The sequence below is a fragment of the Pyrgilauda ruficollis genome, unplaced genomic scaffold (assembly GCF_017590135.1).
Source record: "Pyrgilauda ruficollis isolate IOZ18807 unplaced genomic scaffold, ASM1759013v1 scaffold63, whole genome shotgun sequence".
Taxonomy (NCBI): domain Eukaryota; kingdom Metazoa; phylum Chordata; class Aves; order Passeriformes; family Passeridae; genus Pyrgilauda; species Pyrgilauda ruficollis.
The window spans coordinates 2,899,215-2,923,505 of NW_024528044.1; the positions used below are offsets into that span (position 1 = coordinate 2,899,215).

At 35.5% G+C, this 24,291-nt stretch overlaps 1 protein-coding gene across 3 annotated transcripts in view; it reads left to right on the plus strand.

Moving 5' to 3' along the window:
* AKAP6 (A-kinase anchoring protein 6) overlaps positions 1 to 24,291 on the plus strand; it is a 212,372-nt gene that overhangs the window by 131,591 nt on the left and 56,490 nt on the right. For all 3 annotated transcript variants that reach the window (XM_041484100.1, XM_041484101.1, XM_041484102.1), the window contains exon 9: positions 4,683 to 4,803. In XM_041484100.1, coding sequence (XP_041340034.1) covers positions 4,683 to 4,803 — 121 coding nt within the window. The remainder of the gene's footprint in view (positions 1 to 4,682; positions 4,804 to 24,291) is intronic.

Here is a 24,291-nt window from a genome sequence, read left to right on the forward strand (position 1 = left end):
ACATCAACAGACACTTGATTTTCCTGAGGGGAGGGGATGTAAAGCTTTATGCTTCACAGAGAAATCCAGTTTGTGACTCTACATACCATATGTGATAATCAAGTAGTTTCTTAAATGCACTTGTTTTCACTTGTAATTATATGCTTTGAACTGGAAATGATCATCTGCTCGTATTTCAAACCTTTTAGTGTTGTGGATGATCATCTGCTAGTATTTCAAACCTTTTTAGTGTTGTGGCCTCCCTTCTGGGCCCGTAAGGCCATCTCAGACCTTAGAGGTTCAACAGTGACTTCAGGGGCCAAAGGGCTGGAATCAGACCAGGACAATACCACTTATTCAGGCATTGTAGAAACTAGTGGGGACTAAATTCAGCTGGAAGACTTTTAGTTGAATCCATCTGAAGTGCTGTGTGGAAAAAAAATGGAAATTCCTTTCAGCTATCTAAAAATATAATTGATGCAACATTTCCTTACTGCATAAAAACCATGGACAGAAACTCCACAGTAGCATGACCAAACTGGAGACCAAGATCTCTACAGAGAAGGGGCCATTTGCACAAATTAGGGTATCTATCAATTTGCTGCTGTGGAAGTTTCATCTAGGAAAAAGAAGAATGTGTACAGGGAGAACAAGAGCTATTTTAAACAAATTTTTTATATGATGTGTGCGTGTGTGTATGTGTGTGTGTAGGAGATTTGGGAGATGACTTTGTGCAGGAAATAGCTAAACTGAGATAGGTAACATAGTATTTGCAGAATAGTGTGATTTTAGTGGGTGTGTAAGGAACCAGAGATTTCCTGCAAAACAGTAATCTTGTTAAAACAGCAATAGAGAAGGTTTTTGTGTATTAGCATGAAAATGGCCAAAGTGACAAAGAGAAAAGAATGAGTATCCACTACAGGAGAACAGCAGCTAGCCAGGAGGTAAGAGGTACCCCAGAGTAGTTTTGGGCAGGTGCAAAATGTTGTGGCAAATCTGGCTGGAAATACTGTATCCCCTCAAAACTGGAGATGAGTGCATTCAGGTCCTGTTGGGAGATAGGGACAGCACCATTGCACAGCATGAAAGCCAGATCCTAAGATCCTGTCATCAGTGGGTATTGGGCCTTTATGCATGAGAGAAATGCGTTAGAGGGGGCTTTTAGTATGTGCTGAACATAGGGAAGTTTTAAAACTGTTAAGGCGATAACTTGAATTCTCCTATATCTCCCTAATAAAAACATTAGTTTTTATTGAAAAAGAGTGAAAAGAGTTCCATAAAATTGAATTGAAATGACCTGGAAACTTGAAGGGACATTTTATGTGGCTGAATTTTTTGATGGGTGTACCATTGTGTTTACAGTACTTCTAAATGCCATGTAAGTTATGCCATCAAAGAAATACTACAAACTGGAAGTGCGTGTTAAACATGGGGAAAAAGGCTGATGGAAATAGCTTCACATTCCTTTTTATTTATTAATGCCACAGACGAACTGGTTTTCTCATGAGAAAGGTGCTCATGAATTTTCATTCAAAATAATAAATTGGTGTCCACATTTTAAGAAATATGTTTAGGGTTCAAGGGATTAGACATGCAATTCTGCATATCTGATTCCTGGTTTACTGAGACAAAATATACTTCTTAATGTAATTTTAGTTATTACATAGCTAATGGTTTTAGCTTATTAGCCAACAAACTTCATCAAGGAAGCAGTTTTTACCTGCCCTTTAACTAGTATCATAGCATTTTTGTTGGCAGTCTTTGGGTACTTTTAATAGAGGATTTTTTTCTTTTTCAATAAACAGAAGAACTAATTTATTCATTTTTTAGTGTTTGGTGAATTCGTATAATCAACCAAAATTGGATCTGTTCTATGATAATTGCATCTTTGACACACATCAGTATTTCAGAAGTCTTCCCTTCCCTGGTTCTGCCTGTTATGATATAAAAGAAAGATCTGCTAAGCTCAGGAAAAGTAGATTCTGAATAAAAAAGAAATACTAAATATACCCCAGAAGTACTGGCAGATATGTTTCAATCTTAATCTCTGTCCAGTCCTACAATTTCTTGATTTTTTTGAATATCTTTTTAGCAGCTTAGTAACTTGCATCCTCTTCCAAACAGTAATTTAATAGTGATCACTAAATTCATTCATTTAGATGCAAGATACTAATTTTAAAAAATCTGTTTTAAAAATATGTATCAGAGATATTCTAAAACTATTGAAAGTATTGAAAACATATTAAAAAAATATTGATGATGCTCTGTAGGCTGACTTCGCTATCTTCAGGCTCAGGCAAATAACTGCCATAGACAGTTGCTTAAAAACACTCCTATATGACTTGACTTTACTTCAGAAAACAAGAACAAACAATAAAAACCAAAATAGACCAAAAAAAAAAAAAAAAAAAAAAAAAAAAAAGAACAAAAAAAAAAAAAAAAAAAACCAAAAAACCCAAAACCCAACCCCCACCCCAAACCAAAAACAAAAAACCCAAAAAAACCCCAACCAACCAATCAAAAATAAAAGCACTTAAAAAAAAAAAAAAAAGTACATTATGTAATCTATGGGGAAGAAAACCAAAACCAAATCTCTTTTGTCTTGTATCCCTTCCTGGGCTTTTTTCCAGTGAATCCTGTTTCTCTCCCTCTTGGTTTTGGGTTCAGTTTCTGTTTAGAACATTACTTTGAAATCAAAATATTCAGCTGTTTTCTAGTGCTTATCTGTATTTTATAAAGGTCAGAGAAAAGTGTGTTTCTGTTCCTTTAAAGGCTTGGTTCATTTCAATACACAAATAAGTGGACCAATTTGGACTGTAGGTAAGACATGGATCTTTAGACACAAAGCAGATGTTTGGACCCAGCACATCTTCAGCCTATTACAGAAAAATCCAAGTCCACTTCCTATTGTATTTTCCAAGGACATCCCATGCCATTCTGTATGTAGGCTTTGTTTCACATCATCTTCATATATTAATTTAGGATTTTCACTGGTACAAACCATCCAAGTCCAACTGAATCTGCACCAATTTACAGGTTATGAAATCTAACATCTTCTCTTATAGAACATATGTTTTAATAACTGCCTGTCAGTTTTATGTCTTTGAATAATATTTGGATAAGATGGAAGAGAAGAGAAGGAGCAGTAGGTACTGAAGATGCGGAATGGTAATACTGCTTTCTGAGGAAGGGATGAAGATTCAGTAACACTGCCAAATATACAATTCAAAATGGAGTTCAGTTTTATTTTAGTTTCCACATGATACCTGAGTCAAATACCTCCTGAAACAGGAAAAAAGCCCTGAACTCCAAATGAGACTTATATTTCAATAATAGTAACCTGACCTTTTGTGCTTGCTCTTCTTTCTTTATGGTAACACTGCTTACCTTCTCAGGGCAGCAAGCAGTTTTAAGTAAGTGCATCTCATAAATTATTAAGTAAAAGTATACTAAGTACAGTGGATTAAACTAGAGGGTTACTTCAGAAGCAGGAATCAGTGCTTGTGCCTTATACAATACTTTCTTTGTTGTCAATTCATTGAAAATAATACTGCAGAAGGCAAATGCTTTCTTCTCTCTTGCCTACTTTCTTGAGCAAAGACAGTTCTACTTGTCACAACTTTATCTATAAGCTTTCAAAATTACCACACACGTGGTACTCTAGTTAATATCAAATAAAACGGCAATAGTACTAATGACATTAAAAGCGTGTGTAGTTTATTGTTACTCTGTTGAAACATTTCTTGTTTTTTTAATTGAGTCGCTAAAAAAGTTCTTAATAATTGGAGAAATTAGCTTTAGTGGAGCATGCGCTATTCTTTGATCAGTATGGGAGTTTTTTGATACTGGCAAGGCTTTTGTTAGTTCCAATTTTGCAAATTTGAAGATCCCTTTTCAAGTGGTATCTATTTGACGAATGTGCAGTTTTTCAGCATGTACTTTCTGTCTTGCATCACAGTGTTTTAGAAGAATCTATGCTTTACTTATTCACTAGGCTTTCAATAGAGAATCACATTAATCCTTTTAAGCTCCTTATTCTAATGATTTATTTTGTTGAAAACCGTAGTGATCCTCCTTTGAATTTTAATGATTTCTGGCTATTCAAGGATTCATTGTTTTGACTTCCTGTCCTTACCTTTGTTTCTTACATGTCTGTAGGGAACACCTGTCTAATACTGTATCTGGCCTTAGTTCTCACTGGCTTACCATATTCACTCAAGCCTATCTTAAGGCGTTAAGTTGAAATGCTAGCTACTCATCCATGAAAATAAATGTAGGATATTTACTAAGATAGGCAGATAGACAGCAGAGGGATGGCTGAGTGGATTGAGTAATTTTTTGATGTAAATATTGTTTTTGTCTGAATTATATTAAGGTGATTGTTGCAAAATTTGCTCAATATAAAGCCAGCATTGTAAAAATAATTAAACAACACCTATATGGGATTTGTATTTCAAAATTTTTGAAGCAAATGCAGTATGCCAACAGTTGTCAGGATTTGGCATCAGCTGCTGAATTTAGGTCATGGCACTGGCTTAAACTGGATTTCAGTTTTCATTTTCATCCACACTGTATAAATACAGAATGTCTCTTTAGAAATATAACTTGGAAAATCATGAGTTTTCAAGAATATATTATTCTAATACAAGATTTTAACAACTACACAGTATTTATGCATAATACATTTTGTTCCTTATCTACAGCCTTTTGGACTTTGATTCAGAATACCAGGAGCTCTGGGATTGGCTGATTGACATGGAATCCATTGTGATGGACAGCCATGACCTGATGATGTCAGAGGAGCAGCAGCAGCATCTTTACAAGGTTAGCACTACCGTTACTGCTTTTACCTAGCTATAGAAGATCTGATTAGCTTGACAAGTCTTTCTCTCACAGGATATCGCTGCGTTCATTGTATGTATCATGGTGTCTATTAGAATTCCCTTCCCTGTCCCCAACCTCATTTCCATCCCCTGTGCACTGACAGGCTGCACCGACATCATAATTGCAAGAAAGTTCCCTTTATCACATTCTATTTGGTGTAATTCTATAGAAGGACAAAGATTTGTCTTCAAGATGAATAGAAATAAATGAAACTGCATTAATAAATAGACTGAAACAAAATGAACGAAAAAAATGAAATGGGAACTTTTAACAAAATGTGTTTTGATTGGAGCTTTCAGCTGGATTTTTATCCACCTTTCAGACCTCATCTGGAAAGAAAGACATTTGCCTTGATTTTGGTTTGCTGCTGCCAGAATTCAGGACTCTTCCAATTTAATTTTTATTAGCTACACATAAAGTAGACATTGTCATGTTAAGTTTTCACACTCGGTTGTGATTTGAGCAATATGATTTTGAACTTGTAGGGTGAAGCTATAGGGTCAAATTCTAGCATTTATATATATATATGTACATGTATATAAATATGTGTGTATGTGTACGTATGTGTATATGTGCATACATGCATACAGACACATGTGGTTTCTTTTATTTGCCATTGCAGCCTTAATCCAGAAGATTTATCATTTCTTTTAGATAGATAATACTTGTAAGAACTTCCTCAGAATGTGTGACTTCATTCTAAAATTGATTCAGGCTTCACTGTGTGTCTGAGGAGCTATGGGTCTGAGGGGTGGGGGGACAAGGAGGGGCTTTCGACAGAAATATCAGGCTGCAGTAAATCTTCCTCATTTAGGCAATTTTTATTGGAGTAATTCTGACAGTTGTCATCCTTGAATTGCTTTGAGCATATGGCATATTTCAAAGAGCAGATTGTGAATCATAAAAAATAAAATTAATAACTAACCACAGAATCAGCAACACTATAATGACAAGAAACAACTACCCTCTAGCTTTTTTTTATTTCTTATCAAATAGATGGTATATTCAAGGTCAAATAGAAGTTGTTCTCTTTCTTCTGTGATTGCATGATTTGGTAATTTCTTAAATACAGTGATTTTTTTCTTGCTTTAGCATCCTGTTTTCTTGATAGTCTCTTTGAATTTTATTCTTTCTTATTTTAGTTATTCTATTTAAAATACCCAGTAAGAAGGTGTTGTCATGTGAGCTAAAATATGTTTATAAATGCAAAATATATTTTGGATCCAAACTATTTTAGGCTCTGAGTTTCATTCACTCGCCTCCATTTCTTGTTTTGACAGTTATTTTTGCTATTGTCTTTTTCCTAACACTGTAAGTACTTCATCAGACTTGATCACACATTAACTGACCTGGCCTTGGCCAGGCTCAGAAATAAACAATGTCAGAAATAAGTAAAGATTTTCTTGTGAGTCTAAAACAAGGTGTTTTGGTAGTTAGTGCCTGTCCATATAAGGCCAGCTTGTACCATGACTAATTTAACCGCTAGTTTTAGTCCTATACTAAAAAAACAAATTGATAAACGTAAATTTTATGGTAAGAAACCATCCATCAGTATGAGAAGAAACAAAGATTAAGCAGCCAGTTCAAGTATTTTAGATCCTATTTAGTATACTTCCTTTCTTATTTCCAAATGTAACCCCTAAAAATAATTATAGGTGGTAAGGCTGAGATAATAGTGCATGATGAGAAGAGTAAAAAAGGGCAACAATTTAATAATATGTGCAGTATAATATGGTGGAAAAACGGATAATATTATATATGCAAAATGGGAATAGTTTCTTAATATTATGAAATTCTGAACTGTGATAGGCATGACACTTCTGAAAGCAGAAGGTTTGTATGACAGAGTAGCTGACTCTGCAGCCTGTGCAGCAGAGGCAAACCAGCAGTGACTCCAAAGAACAGGCAGCTGATTTGTGTGCCAGGAGGTCGCAGGCTACTGGACCAGATTTGAGCCCCCATGTCAAAACTGCTTATCTGGTACTTGGTCACTACAAAACCACTTGAAGAAGGGTAGGAATAGACTCCTTGCCCTCCGCAGTGAATATTCTCTGCGTTTGCCTTTCTAGTAAGAGCAGCAAGCAAATTTTTAAGGAACAAACAAAAGCCTTAACTAGAGGTGTGGAGTTTGCATAAGAGTTGACTGAGAAGCATCCACAAAGCAGGAGGAATGTTTGCAGGTAATATAAAAATCTTAAGTGCATTGCATTTAGAACGATCATTCTTTCCAAAAAAACCCAAAACAAAAAACAAGAAGAAACCTCCAACACGACAATGAGCAACCTCTCAAAGTGTTGAAAGCCCGATAATTTCTGACATTTATGAGTAGACAAAGGATAACATTAGCTAATGGAATTGAGGGAACAATTCTGCACTAGCAAAGACCAGGTAAATCACTATCTCTTTACCATCCCTAATTTTAGAGATTTGTGTGACAATGAATCATGTCCTCAAAAAGAGTATTAATAGTTTCATAAAACTGGTCTAGTAAACCTCTCTTCTAATCAGTGGTGACACCCATTTTATTCGGAGACTTTTTCTGAGTCGTGAATGGTCGAGTGCTCATGAGCACTGCCTGCACTTCCCAGAGAGCACAGCCGTTCTGGTCTGCAGGGACAGAAACCCGGGCAGCTATTATTACCAGAGCTCCTCAATGATGTGGGGTGTTATGAAAACACAGGTCTTGCTCTGGTTTCTCTTTATCAATTACAGCTTCAAATGTGAACCTGCTAATTGCATTCTCTGCATTTTCGTGGATTCTCCTAAAACCACAGATCTCTCTTCTCAGTTGCTGAGCTGACAAGTAATTGCGGCTCAGAGCCAGCTCAGCAAGCAGCCCCTGCCAGGGAACCTGCTGTGGTATCACTATTACCAACAGTAATCATTGCCCCTAAGGAGTCTATGAATGGGAAGGAGCAATGATGAAACAGGTAATTCAGACGGGGCAAGCATACATTAAAGCAACATAACACAATATATAAATGCTAATATTGTATATAGTAAAATGAAATATATTTTCATGGTTAGAGTATTTTCACAGTATCTATTTTCAGAGGCAATATATATTTAAGTCAACTCTCAGCTTAATTTTTTTTTTCTAATATTCCAGGAACTTCACAGTTTTTTACTAGGATCCCTATTATCTCTCTTTCACTAGGTTTTATTTTGCCCTTATAATAGGAACAGCATAGCCATATTTTTTGTAATACTGAATATGAATATACTACTTTCTCTAGACTTCTTAGATTTCAGTTCATAGATTTCAAAAAAAAAGAGAACATAGACCTAAATGATTTCTGCTTTATAGCCCTAAACTAGCTAATGATTTTGAAAATCAGCTAGTGTTTGATAAAATGGCAGTAACAGAATGAATTGATGGTAGTTTATTTTTCCTCTAATGCTTTATCTATTAATTAAGAAAAAACTAAAAGGAGCACTTCCATGTTTTGAATTCTTACTTCTTTGTACTTCTATAACAGCTCAGTTTGATGCCAAATGTATCATGTTTATTTCATTTTAATCTTCTGCATGTGAGCCTGATCTTATAAGCTCTAAGTACACAGAACTTGCATTGACTTCAGCTGTATTCATATGCTGTTACTGGAGGATCAAACCCAAAGAATTTAAACTCTGCTAATTAGCCCTTTAGTAGGAACTTGAGTGATTCTGTACCTTGAATGTTCAAAAATGAAGCAAATCAGTATTTGCAAGAACTGTCAAGAAAAGTTAATGATAATTCTTTCCATTTTGCTCTGAAGATTAATTGCAAAACTTAATTGTGTTAGATTAAAACCCTATTTAAATAAGTACAGTATGATTGTTAAAATTGTTAGTATGTTCAGAACAAAATTAACCAAGCATTTGAAAATATCAAATAAAATAAATATTTTTTTTTCTGATTACAAGCAGTGTATGGTGGTTTTAATGCAAACTGCATAAGCCGTAAGTCTTTTACTAGTAATTCTTCAGCAACAATTATGATAGATGGAAAAAGATCCATATGTAGTAGTGCAAAGATTTTGAAAGCGTTTAGTTGGTCCAGCTTTTAAACAGGTTAACTGCTGAGCTCTTTCATCAAGGGGAAGTGGTCCACTGTATTAAATAACACAAAAATGCACATCAAAAACTAAGGATATATTTCAAAAAAAGTTGAGGGGGAAAAAAAATCTCCCAGCAGTTTTTGTTTCCCTGCTGGAAGCTCTATGCCTGCTTGGAAGGTGCAGTTAATTTCCTCCTCTGGGTGTGCTGCTGCTCCATTGTGCCTTTCTCGCTGGCTCAGTGTGCTGTGGCCCGGAGTGGATCAAACAAACCGTGGTGAAAGTTTCCCTCATTTGCATCACTTCTAGACAGCCCTGTCGTACTCTTTGCTGACAGGAAATCACTGTCTTTGTCACCTTTTTTCAGTGATCTCCTTTTGGCAGAGATTGGCCATGTGACCAGGATTAATCACAACAACAGTTCTGGCTCAGAACTCAATGACATGTTTTCCTCAGCACTTCAATAATGGTGTAGAGGAGTCAGTAGGAAATGACTACATTAATTTCAGAGTGAAAAGATAATTAACACTTAAGGACTAGTGCTATAACCTATGGAGCTATTATTCAAATTAAAACTAATTTATTGCAAACTTGTGAAAAAAAAAAAAACACAAAAAACTGTTTTTTAATGCAACTGTTAAAATAATCTTGCAAGAGTCCCTGAGTTTAAAAAGAAGCACAAACTATATTTAACGTGGTAATATAAATACATAAAGACTTCAACATTTGAAACTGGAGGCTAAAGTATGTAAAGTGCTTACTTAGATGATATGAATAGGATACTGGCAAACAAAAGCAGCAGTGTGCTCCTAGAATGCTGTGCTTCAAGGAGTTTCCTTGGCAACAGAAATGCAGTTCCAAAAGTAGACAGAACTTTCCTCAGAAAACATACTATTAATAACAACCTTCCGGAACAACTTGGAACAATTTGACTACTTGGCAATAAAATGCCAAGTGTTCTGCAAATTAATCTAACACATAAGAGTTATATGTTTCTCTTGCCCATAATTCTCCTGAACTGGGGGCCTGAGTTCTCTGCTGTTAGAGGATACAAATGTGCAAAGCGGTTCCAAATGCTGCGCAAACAGAGAGACGGCTCAAATAGCAGTAGCCTATAAAGATCAATTAATGTTCTTCGTATCATTTTAACTTGTAAACCAGATTAGTTTAATTGGATTACTTTGTTCCATTTAAAGCAAATTCCGCGTACCTACTGAAGCTGCATTGCGGTTCAGTCTTTATTTCAAGTAGATTTTCCATATAAAGAAAACTTATTAAAAGATTAACAGCCTGCAGAGTGATATATTTGGACAATATGCTTAGGGGATTGGTTATAAACTATAAAATGTGAAGATATTTGCTCCTACGCTGCATATTCTGCACAGTCCAGGATGCTTTCTGTCTGTCTAGTAACTCATCAGTGCCTGCATGCAATTACTAAAACAGTCAGTTTTAGTCAGAAGAAAATGATGGTTGTCAGTTTAGAGGAAGCTCTCAGCACACTTCAGGATTGAGCCCCTTGTAGGGAGTAACTAAAAATCTGCTATGCATGCAGCATTCTTAGGCATGTCATCATTTCTGCATGAGCCAAAAGAATAAACTAATTTCAGTTTTGCCTTGCCAATAGGAATCATTAGAATTCCACTAAAGGCCATAAGTTTACTGAGCAGGAAAGGTAGGCTATGCTAGTGCCTTGACTTTTCCTGAATTCTGAGCTCTAAAGGTTAGAAGTAATCAATATCTCATTGTGCAGCCTGATAATAAGTAATAACCATGATGTTAAAATCTAAATGACTGCAGATAGCACTTAGATGTGTTGACCCATTTGGAAGGGCTTTTTAATTGCAATCAGAATAGTCATTATAGTTTGCTAATCAACTTTTAGGCTACCTTGCAAAAATCACCAGCTTTATGAAAAATTACTTTAATCCTATTAGCAAATTATGTCCCAAATTGAAAGCTTTTATTTTATCTGACAAAGTATATGTTAAAAAAAAGGAAATACTATCTGCTAAATAATGTCCATGGAGATACTCATTAAAAATAGCGTGTCTATTACTTAGATAATAGTATGTCTGTACTTTTGTCTACATACATGGTTTGATACCTGCCTCAGTGGAAGTTAATCTTTGCTTCTTACACTGTAGTATGTTTTTAACTGTCATGTATTTTAAAATGACTTTGCACAAAACTGGCTTCAATTACTGCTTTTCACAAAGTTCAGTTATTTTCATGTACTAGGCTGGATTTATTTTTCCCCCAGCAGATCAAGAACATCTATGACCTTCTCCACTAGCTAGGAAAATCATGTTTTGTATGCGAGGTCTCAAAAATGCATGATATATCAAATAGCAGTAAAAGTCTGACTGCTATTATAAAGTTAACTAAATGAGTTCAGGACCTGACACAGCAAAGTTTCCCACTCTTTTATTACAAGGGGTGATGAAATTGGTTACATTTTTCTACACAAGTATTTTCACATCAGTTGCACTGGGGAACAGAGTAAAAATTCCTTTGTGACCCATCCTATAACAACTAGTTCATTCTTCAGTGGTTCATATGTTCATGTAATAGGATTAAATTCCTTGCTAACTCTGGCAAATTTTGTATTTTTCAAAGCAGAAAATATAAATATTGTTGGGAAAATTCTTACTTAAAGCAGAGAAATGTTAAGTTTTAATGTCTTGTATAATTACAATAGGAAAATACTGATTGCCACATCTACAGAATTAAAACATCTAGAAATTGAATACAAAAAGAATGTGAAATATATTTTTACATTTTTCTTGGTTGCTTTCACAATATATTTCAAATGTAAGTATGCATTTTTGAAGACAGTGTTGTAATTTCTATGGAGCAGACTCCCTGTATTTCTGCAAGAAGTGGCTTCTTGCATTTTCCCAGAATAAGTGGGTTTCTCCCACTACTTCCCAGCATGATGTTGACGATGAACTTCACATTGTAGAAATGCAGTATTTACTGAGCTTGTAGCAAAAACCAGCACAGCTTTTTGGAGATTAAAGCAGTGTGTCTAGAATGAAAGAGGCATTTGACTTCAAACAAAAGTAAATGTGTACCACATAGCTGTCATCACCATTCCTTACTACAGCTGCAAAACATGGACAATTTACAGTCATCACGTCAAACATCTTAGTCAACTCCACATGCTCTGTGTTTGTGGCCTTGCTGCTATAAAATAGCAAGATAAGGTCCTAAGCAATGAGACTTTAAAGCTGCCTTCCACTGGTCTCTCCAGTTAATGTATTAAAATAAGATAAAATGAGGAATGTTAATAACATGATGACAACATAATTTTTGAAGCTCTCTGTGGACATGATACTGATTTTTTTTTAGTAGCTTGGTGTATCTATTTTAAAGCAGTGAAAATAAAAATATAATGAGCAAAAATTATAGGTGGCAATAGTATTATTAATCTATTCCTCAAGTTAGTTGCCAATTTGTAATGGACTTCCCTAGCTTTCCACATCATAGTTCAGGAGAAAATACGATTTTTTTTTAAACTCATAGGAACTACATGGTTTATCCATGATGTTTTGCTTCATAAATATAATACAGGAACTACTATTTCCTTTCCAAATTACTCCTCATCAGTATACCTCAAAAATAATCAATACTGTAATATTTCTTTCATAAAAATAAACAAAAAACAAATGACCACAGAATAGCTTTTTGGCAGGTTTTCTATATGAAACCCAAATTCACTAAATCTCCATAAACTTTCAGTGGCAATATATACAATGAATTTATGTCTAAATGATAAAAAATAAGTTGCAGTGAAGTGTACCAGTTTATAATCTCCTGAATTTTTATTTGTATATGTATTGTATTTTTATTTTTATAAATATATATGATAGACTGTATTTATATATTGAAAATATGTAAAATATCAATATAAATTATTTATGTGTATATATTTGAAATCTTTTTGCATGCTTAAGGTTAGGTGATATTTTTACTTTGTGGTATACACTTTTAATATATTTTACTAAAATTAGCTACAGCATTTTGTCCAAATTTCTCCTTCTAACAAGTTAAAATAAGCAATCACTGTAGTTTAATTCATAATTTTTGCAGTTGTGGTTGCATTGGGTCCAGTGGAGACTTAGAGCAGGCTGCAGCCAACTCCTGTGGCCAGTGTGAAATACTTGTGGTTCTTAACTTCTTGTGGGTGCTGTTGTATTGCAGAAATCATGATTGCTATAGCATCCCAGTGACCATGAAACTGTAAATATTAAAGTTGGCTCTATGAAGCGATGCTTGTGGGGGGAAAGAGTTGAGGAGCCCATCACATCCTGTTGTTCTGGAATGACAGGTGCTATTACAGATGTGAAGGACATGTGCCAGCTGTGTCACAAGCTGCAGGGAAAGCTATGCAGAGGTTGTCATTTGCCCAGTAATGCACTGGGACAAGGAGTGGTATGTGAAGACTAGTTTAACTGCCATGGGAGCAAAGTAGACCAGCCCATCATGAGGAGTTTTCTCTAAGGGGTAATTCAGAGCAGAAGCTTGTTAAGTACTCTGAAATATTTTCAGAAAAACACTTTTCTCTCTTACCTCTTTCTCCACTGATTGGATAAAGAGGCTATGAAGATCAGACTCTCTACCACTCACTCATTCTGATATCACAAAAAGAGGGTATAGGGTATTTTTTGTACCCCTGTATAATGTTTATGCAATACTCCAGTTTGAAGGTCATTTGTGATACTTCCAGATTTTGACAGAGATTGTACTGGAGTTTGATTATCTCTGCTTTACCTATGACTTTTTCTCAAAAATAGGCTACTATAGATATATAATTTTTCTGGTGGTAGCTTTTTAAAGCTGAACATGTATTGAGACTAACATGCTTATTTTTTGATGGCCTTCATCCAGACACGTTCTACTGTGTCTACTGTGTAGGTGGAAGAACAATAATTCTTAAGAACTCTAAGCTTGTTATCATGTGTTGAAAGATCAGTTAAACACATCAGAGGTAGAAGTGGACAGTCATGTGATCCCATTTTGTTACTTAAAAAATATCATTGCTATTATTTTGGTTCTTCAGCAAGAGTGTATGATTTTTAGCCTCTATGAAGAACTGGTCAGAGGGATACAAATAATGAAAAGTAAATTAAAAGCTATAAAAAGTTTACTTAACCAAAACCAGAAACAAAAAAAGAGGATATGGTGAGGTGCCAGGAACTAGAGCAACCATGTGTAACTGTAGACATGAAACATTTCTTAATTGTATCTCTTTGCCAGGATCACTTGTGAAATACACAGTTCCTATTCAGAGGGAAGACATTAAGGTAAAACCAATCTAATATATGTCTCCAAACAGTGGGAGAACTATCCGGAGGAGTGCCAGAACAGAAAGAGCAGAACACACGCATAGATGTAAGTTGAAAGAACCCATGAAGCAGGGCAGATGCACACTGGCTGAAAATGTTGGCATTTCAGTGCAACATATGTAGTGTAACAGGCAACAGAAAAAGTAGAAATAGAAATGTTCTTGACAAAAAAGAGGCAGACAGCCAGATTGAATATCACAGTTACCTTTGAAATTAAAATATAGTGTTTGAAACCATTGACAATTTAAGGTTTTAATGAAGAAGTAGATATTTGTAATGTGGCTTAAGCAAATCTAAAGATTCTCAGTGTTCTAGTGATGCAGAAGGCTGCCAGGCATTCAATTGCTATATTTGCAACTATGCTATTAGATCAATGACTAATTTGATACCAGCTGGATTATAGAGTCAGCTGCAGAGCAACACTGATAAGGAGCAAAATTAGACTGGAAAGATGCAACCAAGCACTGCAGATGGGCAATGAAATCATGATGAAACCGGTGAATAAGTGCAGTCAATCAACAAACAGCCGCTGAAATAAGAGATGCCATCTCTTAAAGTTTACTACAGTTGTTTTAGAAGAATTCTACTCACCCAAGCTCTGGTTTCAATTGAAAGACAATAATCAAAGCAGTATCTGAAAGAAACAGGAAAGTCACTGTGATTGCTCCCTGGCATTCTAGCTGAATATAACATATATGAAGAAGATGAGCACTTCCATGTAAAATTGAAAATCCCCCAAATCACCCTAGAGAGAAGCAAAAGGGAATTCCATTAGTCTAGTAAAACTGCTGGAAAATGCAATGTGGCAAAGCAAAGACCCTGACCCCACAAAATATAATGGATAAAACATTTACTATTGATCAGAAAATCCTGGTGTAAACTGATTCCAAAATATTTGCACAAAATGCCAAAAACATGGGATATTTTACAGTTTTTCTTTTCCAGGACAACAGTGCTCACCGTGGTGTCAAAAACATGTTTTGGAACAGTGATCTGAAAGAACAGCAGAGCCGTTCTTCTGTTGTGTATTTTGTCAGGTATCTGTAGGCTTTTGTGCTCATCATTCTGAGCTTCTAGGGGTATTCCAGCGTAACATGGACCTGACACCGTTCCTGTAGTGAGTGGCTGATGCCAGTCTAAGCATAGGAAACAGAAATGTCAAAGAGGAGGCAATCCATAAACAACCCTTAAATGGAAACCTGGACAGGAATGTTTATCTAAATGCAGAAAACATGAAAGAATGTGAGTCATTTGTGGCGACCATATGTTCATTTTTGAAGGACTTTGCTGCTGGCCAGGAGAAACTCGGAGTACCCCAGGAAAACAGGCAGAACAGTTGGCAGACAATTCTGTCTTTAACAGACACGAGCAAACACTTTTACAAATTTTTTGCACACTTGGCAAAAGCCTATGGATTTTTGCCATGGTCAGTACAAAGTGCTGAATTAAAAAAGGTTAATGACCAAGAGAAAATAAAAAAGAGGAGGGGAGAGGAGAAGAGGGGTGGGCAATTCAGCAAGATACCAGTCATTTAATAGTACAATTATTTGAAGGAACTGGGCATTATGAGAATCTCCTGATGATACAGAGCTCCTGTAGCAGTTCCTTTTTAATTTTTCCTGGCGCATAGCAGAAATAGTGAATGAGTGTGGGATAAGTTGGAATTACAGTGGATTCTTTCCATCTGAGACCCTCAGAGAGCTCTCATTTCTAAAATCAGTGAAACTAGAAATTTTTGTCGTGCCTGGAAGCAACAGCACAACTTTTCCCTTCTCACGCACATTGCACTTTTCTTCCAGAAGTAATTCCCCATGAGTTACCTGGTGGGCAGTAGCTCACCTTTAAGACACCATCAGCTGCCTTCAGCTGCAGACAGACCCACATCCTCCCTGGTTTTTTTTCCTCAATGCCAGTGCTGAATTTATTTCTACAAATCAATGATCAATACTCAGTCATCCATAAAGTTAGATTAACATATTCAGGAATTTAGATAAGATGCAAAGAGAGGAGAATATAGCTATTTAAAGAAGCATGTTTTCATTTAGCTCAGTTGTGCATATATATATATATATATATATATATGTATATGTATATATATATGTATTTTGTTTAACAGTACAAATGCTAAATAAGTAATAAGTGAGCTTTGCTCTTTTTGCTCTTCTCTGCACATTTCAAAGTTAGAGTATTAAATATTGAGCAATAAAGTGTGCATTTCATGGAAACATTTCTGTTTGGTTCATATTAATTAAATTCAACTCTTCCTGTTTGAAGGCAGATTAAAAGAGATGTTGAATATTGCTGTCCAACTGCAACAAGCACCAGCAGGCATTGCCTTTTTTGTGGGGTGTATGGGTGGAGTTTTTTGCATCTCTTCTAAGAGCCATGCATTCCATGAGCTGTATCTTGACTGAAGAACAGGGTATTCTCTCTGTGCACTAACCATTTTCATAGACAATGCTTTTTACTGCCATGGTAGGAAATCTTGCCTTTAGTGCTGAGGTATACTCTAATGGTAGCTAAAATATTCTGATTTGCCCCTGTATGTTTAAATAGTGAGGAAAAATATTTCCTGTATTTTACCCAAGTGAATTCATGCCAGAAAATTAATCTTCTGCCATTTTCCTGTTTCCTTCCCTTCAAGTCAGTTACTAGAAATATGCTACTATAATAACTTGCACACCATTCAAAAACTGTTATGTTTATTGGTGCCTGTATGTGTCATGAACAACTCTCCACTTTTCAAACAGGGAGACCCAGAGTGATGGGAGATCTTCAGGCTTTTGGTTTCGTTAAAATCAGCATAGACCATTTTGATCATACATATGATATTTTTGTGAATTTGTTATAAAGGTGTTGTGAGGAAAGTTTTTTCTATTGATACTTATGGTTGTATAATTCTAACAATAGCACAGAACACACCTTCTCCAGTCACATGCATTCTGCATTGCGCTCTTGTGCTCTCTAAATTCTTCCCTTCAGGAACATATGGTCCATTTTCCAGGTTCTTCAGAAGCTGCTGCATCTTTGAATTGTTTTTGTAGCTATGTCTTATAGCTTGCTGACTTAACCTGCCAGAATTTGCTATCCTGGTGCTGCAGGTTTTAACACCAGCAGATTCTGATTGAGTAAATCTCAAAACCAGGCACTTTCCCATGTTTTGATCTCTAGTTGTCAGGTCATCTAGAAATTGAGGATCTTTCTGAAATTCTGAAAATAACTCATTTGTTCAGGCATTTCTGCAACTTGTCAGTCCTTATATTTCACATGCCCTGCTTTTGTGAGTCTGAGTGTACAGTGTGGTCAGTACATTGACTATTGTCCTTGATTTGTATGGCTATATTTGGATCCAGACCCATGGGCACAGTAGTCTTAGTTCCTACATCCTTCTAAGGAGTGATGCCAGCCAACATATCTTTGTTTAGCCTGTGTTCCCAGGGAAGCTACTCACAAACAGTTTAGGATTTTCATATCCAGACTCTCCTCTAGTCATTCCTGAGGAGCTGACTGGTATAGCGTGACAGATGACCTGCCAGGGAGCCTTACTTTATAAAGTGGTTTGTAAAAGCCTAAGAACATAGCTACTGTGTGTTTTTAACACGAGAGAACATTATTTCATCAATCAGTATCCAGACTCAAATGGTGATCACTTTTGGAAAACCCAAAATAAGATGAAGAATCACTCCCTTTTATATATACATGTGCATTGGTTCCAATAGTCTTTAGTTGATGGGGTTTATGCACTTCTTTTATGTTTATCTCTTCTTTGTATGATATTCTAATTATTAGATTAAACTTGCTAATTGGCTGATTTGGCCAGCAGGTGGCTTACTACACTGTGCTGTCGGCATGTTCACTCACGTCCTGAGAAGGGTCTGCTGTAATGTTTATTAAGATTTCTGATGTTCAGTGGTGTTATTTCATGAGAGCAAGTGTGACGTTTGTAGTCTGAACGTGGTCTTTTTTTGTGGTACCAATCAAGTGTAAATGTATTCATACTAGTGGGACTTTTTCAGCCTATGAAATGTTGGAAAATGAAAAACAAATATAATGTCCCTAAAGACTTTTGCATGGTTTAAATATTTGAACTTTTTTCTTATGAGCTTAAGAGTTTTACCAAAGGACAGTTAATTCCTGCTTCTTCAATTTCTTTTGCACTTTACTAAAGAAGCATAGAATCAAACCAATACAATGGCAATTCTTCAAACATCAGTACCAAATGCCAATCACCAATGAGCTGTAAAAATTAACTTTAATAGGGTTAATGTACTGCTAGTGTAGTAATTTAATGTACAAAAGCTCTATGGCCTGTTCTAAAATATGTATTCATTACTTCTGTTTCTTTGGACTTCAGTTCTATAGCAACATATTATACCTCTAGCAAAATAGCAAACAAAATGGCCTAGAATAGTTGACTTAGACATAGATTTGAAAAAAGGTAATGTAGTAGTGTTAAGAATGTGGAGTATTCAACAAGGTGTACTTTTTTATTTTTAGAATTGTTTGTAATTGTAAAATGGTTGTTAAGATAGGAAATACAGCCACTTAAACCTAGAAGTGAGACCACTTTATTCATGTCACTTAAGTGCAGATATCATTGACTAAGGTTCTGTCACCATAAAAATCAGTCACATATTTTGCTGATATTCTCAATAGAACATATTCCTTAAAATTTTTGAAAAACACAGAAGAGGCAATGGAATTTTGTTCTTTATCATCCTTTCTGATTTGTTTTCTTACATTTTTCCATCTTTGTTTGGGACTACTAAATTCCCTACACATATTCCCATAACAAACATCTATTAAACAGACAGCAGGTAAAGTTGAAGACATCAATAGACATTACTGTAAGCATATATCTTTTTTTAATGGCCACAGATCTTTTCAATTTATATTTGAACAGCCAGGCAGCTTTCGTGGCATACGTGGTTACCAGAACAGGCTTTCCACAAAGCAGGACCAGAATCTCTTGAGAGAATGCCAGAAAGACAAAAGTTCATGTCTTCCCTAGTGTTCACTATAGCTGAAGTACATTCAAAATATCCTAAATTTGCTTTGTATTATATTACTTCTGTACTGGTTTTGTGTCCTGGTATTTCCTGCTGCTGCAGTCCTTTGAAGCATTTTTTTCCCTTCTCAGATATATGCATATCTTTTCCCATTTTCAAGACATGTCCTGTTTCATTTTAAGTAGAATTCAGACATGAAAATATCAATAACTTATGAGTCTCTATGTCCACTGACATTGCAAGTGTTACATAGATTTGGATATCGATACTATAGCTACCAGTTTATCAGTTCGTTTAGAGCACAGAGATTAGCATTTCAGTGAGACAACGTCATCATGAAGTTTTGATGGTTTTTTGCTGAAATCAGTTTCTACAGTTTTGTTGCTGTTGTATCTTTAGAGATCTATTTTTTTTAAAATTGCCTTAAGACAGATTCTGTTACTATGCAGGCATTATGCTGTTCATTACAAAATGCTAAACACAAAGGGGCAGATTCCCTGGTCTGTCAAGTTCACTTCACATTCAACTTGACAATTTCCAGAGTGAATCTAGAGCAGTTGATAGTGCACAGTAGAAAATACTCATGTTGTGGATGAAACTCTCATTGATTATGAGGATTTCTGATGTTCAGTGGTGTTATTCCATGAGAGCACGTATAGCATTTGTACTCTGAACGTGGTCTTTTTTGTCATCAATTTCACCTGCTGCTATGTTCTTTTTCTCCTGCTCCCTATTTGTCTTTCCAGCACAAATAGCATCAATCTTTAAGTGAACCAGGAGAATCCAACAAGCATAAGCCAAAATGGAAGTACAGGCAATGCTGTCCATAAGCACAAATTAAATCCAAGTCCATAGCTTTTCATTTATATCCAAGCCAACTTATCAAAAAATTGCTTCCTAAGAAAAACCAAACCACCTTAAGTATCTCCAAAATGCATGTATTTGAGTTTACTAGCCTCTGCAAAAATAGTTCATCTTCTCTATGTTATGGTTCTATAAATTGTAATCCCAGAAACACCAAACAGAGATAACTCAAGATCAATGTAAGTAATCTGTTTTCACGTTTGATTCTTGTAGTAACTTCATGCTTTCACAGACATTCAAGCTATTGGCAACTCTCTAAGAAGATAAAACATCTGGAAGTTAAAAGTAAGCAAATTACTATTATGCCTAGGAATGAGGCATAAATTTTCTAACAGTGAAATAAGCTAGTTGTTTATCATTTTACCAAGGAATTCTGTGAATTTACTATTATTTGTGTCTTTAAGTCAGGGACAGATGCAATAACAAAAGATTTTCTCCAAGCCAGAAATCTGAGAGCTTAATATACGTAGAGATGATAAGATTAGGGTGCATTTTATACAAGTGGGGAGGTTAGATTATGACAATATTTGAACATCAGATCTGTGAATCAACCCAAGTTTTGCCAGAGAATATTTTGGCAGAATGCCATTAGAGATGAGAAGAAACTTTCAGCTTTCATCATGCCAACAAATAGCAGAGTTCATATATAGCAGCACCATAAATCCTTGAGAACAGACACCTGAAATGAGGGAAATAGAAAGAAACAGAGGGAAAGCTTCTTTTGTTTCTGTCTCGATAGTTGTTCAGTCACAAAATGAGTTCAGTGTCACTGCATTCTCATACTCTTTTAAAGGTAACTATTAGTGTTAGTTCCTAAATATCATTGCGAATGTAAGAATGTGTAGAGCTATTTTCTGCAGTGGCTAAAATATGCTGTCGGTGCTATAACTATTTTTTTTTTTTAGTCTAGTGTGAAACGGAGTGTTAAGTAGTTCTGAGCTCAGAAAACATATTCTCTTGGACATAATAGTGGAGTGACTATTGGAAGACTTGTGTTCCCACATCAGATACCTTCTCTGTCTGGGGCTATGCGTGGTGTCCATCTGTACCTCAGTTTCCCATATTAAATCAAAGACTAGTATTTGTCTATCTCACATGACTGGTGCAAGTTTGCAATTCACTGAAACATAGCAAGCTTGAGCCTGTAAAAGGCTTCACAGGTATACCCTTGCTGGTGGCTCTTTGACAGAGGCAAAGTGTCTCTCCTAGGCACAGCAGCTGCTGGAGATACAGAGAGATGCTTTCAGCATGTCCTGCATTGTTTTGTTTCCAACATTCCTACACAGACCTGAAATCCATAGTCACATCTCATTCCATTCCAAATGCCTCATGCAGGTAGCCAGAGGCAGAATTTTTTCGTCTTTTTCCCTTTTCCCATTATATGTGTGATAGTTCATCTCATATTTATTGCTTCAGTTCTGTCTTAAATTATTTAAAATATTAAAATATTATTACATTCAGAAACTCCATTTTTACAAATGAACTCATAGTCTAATTTTCTAAGACTGGAGGTTAAAAAAAATCATACAATTTATCACTTATATTGGCTTTTAGAAACAACGGTCACTGTGATATAGTCCTTTAAATATTATTCAGCAAATCTAGTGTTGTTGTTATTGTTCTAGAATTGAAATATATCTTGGAAAAAGTTCTGTCACCTTCAGGATTGTCTGGTTTTTGCTGAAGAAACATAGCATTGTCCTGTTTTGATCACCAATGAGGAAGATGGAAAGCATCTGTGTTAAATACTCACAGGTCTGTCACAGTGTTATCAGTCTCAGGTATTCTGAAGAAGTCTAGTCCTTCGTTCTTGCTGTTCAGTCATCTTTATATGCTTAGTTTGTTTCAGGGACTATTGAACTTCCTATTGATAAGGCCAAAAATGATCACTGCAATAGCATTTGCTATCAAAGCTGTTAATAACATAAAAAATGAAATATTGTATTTTAATTTAAAATACTCCAGTGACATTTGTGAGGTGTACAACTTCTTGCCAACCATTCTAATTTAAAACATTATCTGTTTGAGGAAAACATATGTTAGAAATTTTTAATTCAGTGATAGGAAAGACACTAATGAAATATGCATGTATGAATTTTCTATTGCATAAGTTTCCTCTTTCTTGAAATATGATTAAAAGCCAAACATCTGGATTATGTTTAAAAAGCTTGAATTTCCAGTTTTCAGAGAGATTCAATCTATTTTGACACTGTACACTTAGCCTTAACATTTTCAGCATGCTGTTAACATTACTTGATATTGTAAAAAAAAAAAATAAATTCAGGTTTAAACAAAGTTGGACTTCTCCTATTGCTAAAAATGTTTTCTGAAATAGCTTTTTCTGCAGCATTCACACAGCCATACTTTAGGCTGTGTCAGCAGTTCTGTTATATATTTGCTCTTGAGAGCAGTTTGTATTTGATCATAAAAATAACATTCCAAATTGAGAATATTTTTTCTTTTGTATAAAAGTACTATGTTTTTTCCTAGAATAATATTAGAACTTAAATACTGAGTTCTTAGCAACTTATAAAATTCTTCTAAAATGAGATTATTTTATTGTAAATACTGATACAATTGGGCAGGGGGGGTAGGGTGCCAAATTTCTCCTTTTGTTTTAGTAACACTAATGTGTACTGGAAAAGAAAATCACTATTATTTGCTGTGTCTCTTGAAAAGTTCAGAGTATGGCTCTCTGCAGAAGATCATGAGCAGTTAACTATAAGACTTACTTTTTAATGTGTTTTGCAATAGTTGTGATATTGCTGTAATGGTATTGCTGTAACAGGAATTGCAGCATGTGCCAGTGTTTTAGATAGTGGAGATCTTTTAGCACTTCCCATGGACCTGGTGCATGTCCCAGCTTTGACATAAGGAAAAAATCAAATAGCACACTGTAAAAACTGTAGCTTTTGCTGTATTTAATACAGTACAGGGTGTACATTTAAAATAAAGATAACATTTTTCATTACAACTATAGGGCAAATTGAGAAATCTGCTTTCCAATTAGCACTTGGATGGGCAGTCAAACAGGTGTAAGTTCTGTTGTGTAGGAAAAAGTTTAATTACTTTAAAAATCACGTTGTTACTCTAGATACTACAGGTAGTGGGAACTGAGATCCACATGTTCTGAGGCTGGAGACTGAGCATGCTAGATGCAGAGTTTTTCTGACCTTGACTTGAGGTTGCTCACCAGCCTTCGAAGTCTGTAGGGCTGTTGTCACAGGCCTACTTTCTTTTCTTACAGTTGACAAGGTCTAGTTATTTGCATTACTAAAGCCACTGTGCCTGAATCAGTGTGTGTACTCATCTTTGTGGAATTACCTGTGCCTTGGTGGAGACTGAGTTCTGTCTCTGTCGATCTGAGGAGCTTAAATTTCCATTTGGATGATTTTCCAGCGGGGATCCTCTTCTCCCGTGAAAAAAATATAGTAAATAGGTAAGACGATGAGGATCCAGAGATATACTACCCCAAACACATCCCAGTAGTGTTGCTGGAAGAGTGAATAATTTGTAGATTTTCAGTCAAGCTTCTCCCATGGAAGGATATTACTGATCACCATTAGCAATCTAGTGCGGTAACAATGGAATAAGGACTTCACAAGAGCCAGTCTGTGAAAGATAAATGCACAAGAACATCCATTTCAAAACAGAATGATGCCTGTAACATACAGCCTGACAATAGTAGGTGCATTTGGAATTAAATCTTTGTGTAGAGTAGTTCCAATTTTATGTTTCATGCATACTGCAACAGCAGGCACAGCTTAGCAGAAGAGAGGATAACAGGTTATAAATGATTTTCTTTGAATATCTCCAAAAAAATCTCCATAATCTTACAATGTTGTATTTTAGTTTGTAAAAATGTAAATGTAAAAGTGCATCAGTATGAGATTTCAAGAATATCCAGCCAAGGATGGAGCTGCAACTACACCTTTTTTATTTCCAGGACAAACTTTTTCTCCAACTTCAATTTCATTTTCTGCTCAATAATGGACTAACTGCAGTAATACACCAGTATTTTGGAATCTCCCTTACTCTGTGGCGATTTTTTTCCCCTCAAAAAATGATACCTGAGCATTAACCCAACAGTATAGTAGCTATTAATTTCTAAATAGCACCATTTAAAAAAACTTAATATCAATTCTCCAGGAAACTACATACATGTAA